Source organism: Perkinsus marinus, assembly GCF_000006405.1.
Source record: "Perkinsus marinus ATCC 50983 genomic scaffold scf_1104296936976, whole genome shotgun sequence".
Taxonomy (NCBI): Eukaryota; Perkinsozoa; order Perkinsida; family Perkinsidae; genus Perkinsus; species Perkinsus marinus.
Window position 1 is genome coordinate 199,002 of NW_003213971.1, and position 5,986 is coordinate 204,987.

Genomic DNA, 5,986 nt, shown 5'->3' on the forward strand with positions numbered 1-5,986 from the left:
GCTGCCCGTAGCGCGCTTGATGTCCTTCTTCAGTGGTTGCTCCAACAAGTGGAGAATAGCGGCACCTCTCACATGGGGTGATGGGTGAGATGACACGATATCCAGCATAGTAGAACGCCACTCCACATAACGACCATGTGGTGCGTTACCGGCGAACTTGAAATCCTTGGCAGGCTCGCGACCCGCCAGTAGATGGACGTCCTTAACGGTTTGGTTCCACTTTGATGGGGTTGGTGTGGACACTTGACCGAGCACCGAACCAGGTGTTGGAGAGCCAGAGAGATCCATGTTCGACTGGTTGTGGAGGGCTGACTGAGTGACCTGAGTGTTACCAACACCGACAGAGGCACCAATGGCGGCTGTGGGATTAATAGCACTCCTGGTTTCAGTCAAAGCTACTGACAACTCTCCCTTGATGGCGCTCCTGGCCGGGACGTTAGTCAGATTCAGCTTTGCCGCTCCTCGATACGATGTAGCCAAACCGTCCAAGAAAGCGCGAGACAGCCACGAACATACAGGTGTGAGCCAAAGAGGTTCTTCGATCAGCTCGTCGTTCAACATAGACCTCAACTCTCCCGTCAGATGGCCATGCAGTGATGTACTGAATTCAGGAGACTCTATGCGAGTCTTATCAGTCTCATCAACGGGGATGTCCTCATCAGGTTTGATGGTTGGAAGGGCTAGGAGGGCAGATCGAAGAGCGTCTTGAGCAGCTCGCGCACCAGGCTGATCATAGATAGCCAACGCTGCATCAGTAATGGCGTCCTTGGCAGTGTTGATGACTTCTCGGCTCACAGCCCCCAATGTCATATCCTTGCTATGTAACGCAACGGTAGGAGCCATATTAGAAGAGTACAGATAGAGGTTGGCCAGAGACCAGCAGAGTATATCCAATAGCAGATATAATACCACAAAGAATGGCAACCGTGGGGTAATGGGGAATCTAACGGTTTCACGGTTACACATTAAGGCGGGCGATATACAAAGATACTGAGAGTGAGAAGCTTACGAATCTCATAATATCGCTCGCCCATCGGGTAGAAACATGCGAAACGATGATAGTATCACCGTGATACCACATGAAGATGCACGAGCAATGGGTCCTAAGGTAGAGTAAATGCAATTGGCTTATCGTCGCAGACTGCAACTCGCAGTCTTAAAAGCGAGAAGTGTGAGAAGTTTATTGAGATCCACATTAAAAAGGGCATAAAACCCGGCCAGCGCATCCCATTTCCGTGCTGTGGCTGATGAGGGCTGCAATAACGAGCCAGCAGGATCGGTATAGGAATGGATAGACGGGAAATAAATAATGTATAGATGACGATGCGAGACAGATGAGTATGGCCTACACTAGCGATGACACACTTTGGAGCAATCATATATGGAGTGATGTTGCTACCAAGAGTCTTGGTGCAAGAGGGTACCGGGACACTGCTGTCGCCCTAGCATGAGTAACTGATCTTAATAGGGGCATATCCTGGAGGGATGAGGCATAACGACCCCGTCATGAGTAACTGATGTTAATAGGGGCATATATTGGAGGGATGAGGCATAGCGGCCCCGTCATGAGTAACTGATCTTACTAGGGGCATATCTTAGGGGGATGAGGCATAGCGGCCCCGTCATGGGTAACTGATCTTACTAGGGGCATATCTTAGGGGGATGAGGCATAGCGACCCCGTCATGAGTAACTGATCTTACTAGGGGCATATCTTAGGGGGATGAGGCATAGCGGCCCCGTCATGAGTAACTGATCTTACTAGGGGCATATCTTAGGGGGATGAGGCATAGCGGCCCCGTCATGGGTAACTGATCTTACTAGGGGCATATCTTAGGGGGATGAGGCATAGCGACCCCGTCATGAGTAACTGATCTTACTAGGGGCATATCTTAGGGGGATGAGGCATAGCGACCCCGTCATGAGTAACTGATCTTACTAGGGGCATATCTTAGGGGGATGAGGCATAGCGGCCCCGTCATGAGTAACTGATCTTACTAGGGGCATATCTTAGGGGGATGAGGCATAGCGGCCCCGTCATGAGCTACTGATCTTATTAGGGGCATAGCGAAAGGTCCTGCCGGCATCGAGTGATATCACTACGATTGGTGATGAAATGGAGGAGATTTATGGGCATCACAGGTTGGTCGATATAAATCCTGAAGAGAGTGCAGCTTTTACTGCCCTTTTTGACCAGACAAATGAAGTGTATGAGGAAGGGTCCATAGCAGGTAGTGGTGAAAGGGTCCACGTGCTCAACAGTGCCAACATTTTTCGGGTTCACTGGGACGCCCATAGGATATCCTTCTTATTTTAATAGATAATTCCCTAATACACAGAATTAGGAAAGTTGCCGTTATTTGAGGGACTCATTGTGCTACTATTGTCGCTACTGTTCGAGCTCTTCTCTATGATTTTCAATCGATGGTAGCAATAACTTTTCTGATTCACTCGTGGCGTTGCGTTATGTTTTAGTACTATGGCTTTATGACGGTTTTTTTTGTTGTTTTTATCGAAAATGTTCTTCGGTCACGGCAATATGTTTGGCGAGGACTTCGGCGCTCGACCCTCGGGAAACGCCGATACGCAGAAGCTCTATGACGTTCTTGGGATTGAAAAAAGTGCTTCTACTTCTGATATAAAAAAAGCGTAAGCGGGCTCTACCTCTTCATATTCGTGTTAATAGTATGAGCGAAACCGTTATCGATGCTTTCGATTTTGAGAGTACAACCATAGCTGATGGCAGACTTCTGGAATGTATTTCATTGATGCACATTGATAACATGTTATTAATTATATTACATGTTATCATTATAATTGTTTGACGCTGTGGAGCAGTTGGTGTCGAATTTCGGGGATTTCTCATTGGTTTCTGTACACTTCTACCCGAATTCATATATCAACTCGTATAATTAGCTTTGGAAACTCCTCCTGAGCTCAGCTGAGGAAAGCGAACACATATCCCTACTCCAACACTGCTGCAGATATCGCAAATTGGCCATGCAACATCACCCAGATAAAGGGGGAGACGAGGAAGAGTTCAAGTTGATAACTAAAGCATATGAGATATTAAGTGACGATGAAAAACGGAGAAAATACGATCAATTTGGTGAAGAGGGTGTCGATTCAGATGGTAGGTATATACAGGTACTTGGTACTATTTCCGAGAAGTTCGGGCTTAGGTGGTATGGCTCACGCGACTGATATTTTCGATATGATGTTTGGCGGTGGCAGACGAGGAGGTGGCGGAGGAGGACGACGTAGAGGAGATGACGTACAGCATATCTTGGAAGTGTCGTTGAAGGAACTGTACACTGGGGCTACCCGAAAACTTATGATTAACCGTGTTGTGGTTGATAAGGACGTACCTATTACTACTTGTAATGCATGTGATGGACAAGGAGCTACTGTAAAGGTCATTAGGATGGGACCAATGATTCAACAAGTGAGGAGGATAGGGAGGAGTGGTAGGGCAGTGTTGAGGGAAAATAGCCGCGTGTGTTGGTGATAATATGAAAAATCTGGGAGAAAATTTTGGGAAATGCTTAGTCGTATTTTTCCTAATGGAGACTTCTCCTGGACTCAGCTGAGGGAAGCAAACATATATTCCTCCAACAGTGATAGGGCGATAAATGTTGTTCATTCGAAGGCAGAGTCCGAATGTAACGTTTGTGAATATTTCGAGGCTGCGATTCGGGATTATTTGGAGATTTCGGAATGTAAAAAGACGTGATTCTTCTCAAAAACATCGGCAGTGGAGACGTGTGAGCCAGAGTATTATCGTCAGAGGTTTTCTGGGTCTTCCTGAATTTGCATGCTGCATACCACGTTTCTTCCGAATCAGATACAATCACCATGCCGGCAATGTCAGGGCAAAGGGCAAAGTTTTAAAACGAAGCGCAGCAAAGAGATGGTAGAGGTGCATATTGAAAAGGGTATGAGACATGGTCAGCGTATACCATTCCGAGGGATGGCCGATGAGGACAGCCCCGATGTTGAGCCCGGCGACTTGGTCATTGTTTTGAAGCAGAAAGAAGATACAGGTGGCTTCACTAGAAAAGGAAATGATTTATTCATTCGTCGTAGCATAACTTTACTGGAAGCACTAACGGGATATACGACTGTTGTGAATCACTTGGATGATCGAAAATTGATAATTCGCTCTAAGGCGGGTGACATTATCAGACCGATTGATATGACGAGTGAGAAGCATTTTTTGAAGTCTGTGAAAGGAGAGGGAATGCCCACACATGAGAACCCGTTTGTGTATGGCAACCTGTTCTTGATCTTGGACATAGTTTTCCCGGAAAGTTTATCGGAGGAAGCAATGGGGAAGTTGAAAGAAGTGTTGCCGGCACCTAAAGGTTCACCGAGAATTACCAAAAAGATGGAGGAGGAATATGAACATCATGAGTTGGTCGATATGGATCCTAGTGTGAGCGCGCGTATGGGGGCGGAGAGTGGCGGTGGTGAGGCCTATGATGAAGATGACGAGGAAGGTCACAGGGGCCCTAGTGTGGCCTGTGCACAGCAGTAGGAGGAAGATTGGGAATTTGTTGTTGCTGATACCACACCATCACGATCACTGCTACATTCTGCTATCTATTAGTAGTCTTTTTATCAATCATCATCTTGTAATTACTTGAGTTGTAGACTACAACTTGTAGTAGTAGACCTTCGAGAAGGAGGAACGGAGCCTGGGTTGTTTTTAACGGTCGCGAGTTCGATTCCCGGCACGCGCTTTCTTGGAGCATTTAAACAGTTTTGGCCGATACGCGACAGAGGACGGGGATGAGAGCCTCTCATTGAGTGGGTTCCCATATGTCTTGCAGGATACATTGGGCCTTTTCATAGGAGAAAATTGCGCCTTAAACTTAAGTAACACCTCAAGTATACCCTGAGTAATTCTAGCATTCTGTTTGACTACTCAAGTAATCACTTTAAGGCGCCTTTAGGAATCTCTCTCCCTCTCTCTCTCGCTCTCGGCCGTTTTCGTCCAGTCGACGAAACCAACAGCTGACGGCAAGTTGGCTTGTTTATAAGGTCGACGTACTCACCACAAGGAGACCAGCACTTGACTGAGATTCCTTTTCAGAGCTTTCTTTCTCTCTTTTATCTCGGTCTCAAAGCTTTAATCCGTCTCTCTCAGAGAACTGGGTTCTGAGAATCTCCTCGCGACAAATTCGCCAGCCTCAAATCCCCTGCTATGAGATCCATCCAGGTTAGATTCCACCCTTCTCTCTTCCTGCCGCTTATCTGAGCTCCCAAGTGATATGCCGGATCCCACAACAGTAGTCTGTTCACTACAGATGCGGGAGGGGGGGGGGGGGTTCTGAGGATGTGGCCGTACCAACGTAAGCGACGCATTCTAAGGACTATGTGGCAATGATTGTCAGACAATCAGGGCAGCCAGACCTACTCCAAATTTCGCGGTTTCTGGTGTGCGACAAAGGCGATATTTGCAACATCCCCCGTATACACTTGTTGTAAAATGCACAGTATTTCTCCGTCTCGTCTTCGCTAAGGGTAAAGCACTCGATAGCATATAATAATACCGAGAATACCACACTTCGGAGAAAAATAAACTTCTGCCTCAGGCTTACATCATGCGAGTTCCAAACTTTCTGGAGTCATGCCATTCTTTGCCCCGCGAGTTGTATGCGCCTACGAATGTGGGTTTCATTATCCCGCTTGCCGTCCATTATGGCACCGAGTACACTGAATTTATCAGTGCATTTGATCCTGGACTTTTCCGAGCTGCTTCCCTTACTCTCCAGGTTAATGCACAGTTGTGCTGGATTCAGCGGATTTCGTTAATGAGTAGTTAGAATGTTGTAGTCACTCGAAGACACAAAAGATTGTCCTCTATAGTTGTCTTATAATTGTGATGTAGCTGTGTATCTAGCGTCAAGCTAGTATGTTAGTCTGCTACGATTGAACTTCTATAGATCTTGAAGCTGTTATTAATCTTACGTTCTACGTGAGATC

At 46.7% G+C, this 5,986-nt stretch overlaps 3 protein-coding genes across 3 annotated transcripts in view; 1 reads left to right on the forward strand and 2 right to left on the reverse strand.

Moving 5' to 3' along the window:
* The window catches only part of Pmar_PMAR001395 (gag/pol/env polyprotein, putative), a gene marked incomplete at its 5' end in the record, with an annotated part of 6,063 nt that extends 5,220 nt beyond the window's left edge, over window positions 1-843 (reverse strand). Inside the window, one exon of the mRNA XM_002783503.1 lies at window positions 47-843. Coding sequence (XP_002783549.1) covers window positions 47-843 — 797 coding nt within the window. The remainder of the gene's footprint in view (window positions 1-46) is intronic.
* A 1,673-nt stretch (window positions 844-2,516) lies between these two features.
* Pmar_PMAR001396 (chaperone protein DnaJ, putative) lies at window positions 2,517-4,535 on the forward strand (the record flags this gene model as incomplete). The annotated part of the gene is made up of 4 exons (XM_002783504.1): window positions 2,517-2,647; window positions 2,983-3,131; window positions 3,181-3,443; window positions 3,843-4,535. 4 exons carry the CDS (start codon window positions 2,517-2,519, stop codon window positions 4,533-4,535), a joined length of 1,236 nt encoding a protein of 411 aa, XP_002783550.1.
* A 414-nt stretch (window positions 4,536-4,949) lies between these two features.
* Pmar_PMAR001397 (hypothetical protein) overlaps window positions 4,950-5,986 on the reverse strand; it is a gene marked incomplete at both ends in the record, with an annotated part of 8,538 nt that continues 7,501 nt past the window's right edge. Inside the window, 3 exons of the mRNA XM_002783505.1 lie at window positions 4,950-5,014; window positions 5,418-5,518; window positions 5,602-5,662. Coding sequence (XP_002783551.1) covers window positions 4,950-5,014; window positions 5,418-5,518; window positions 5,602-5,662 — 227 coding nt within the window. The remainder of the gene's footprint in view (window positions 5,015-5,417; window positions 5,519-5,601; window positions 5,663-5,986) is intronic.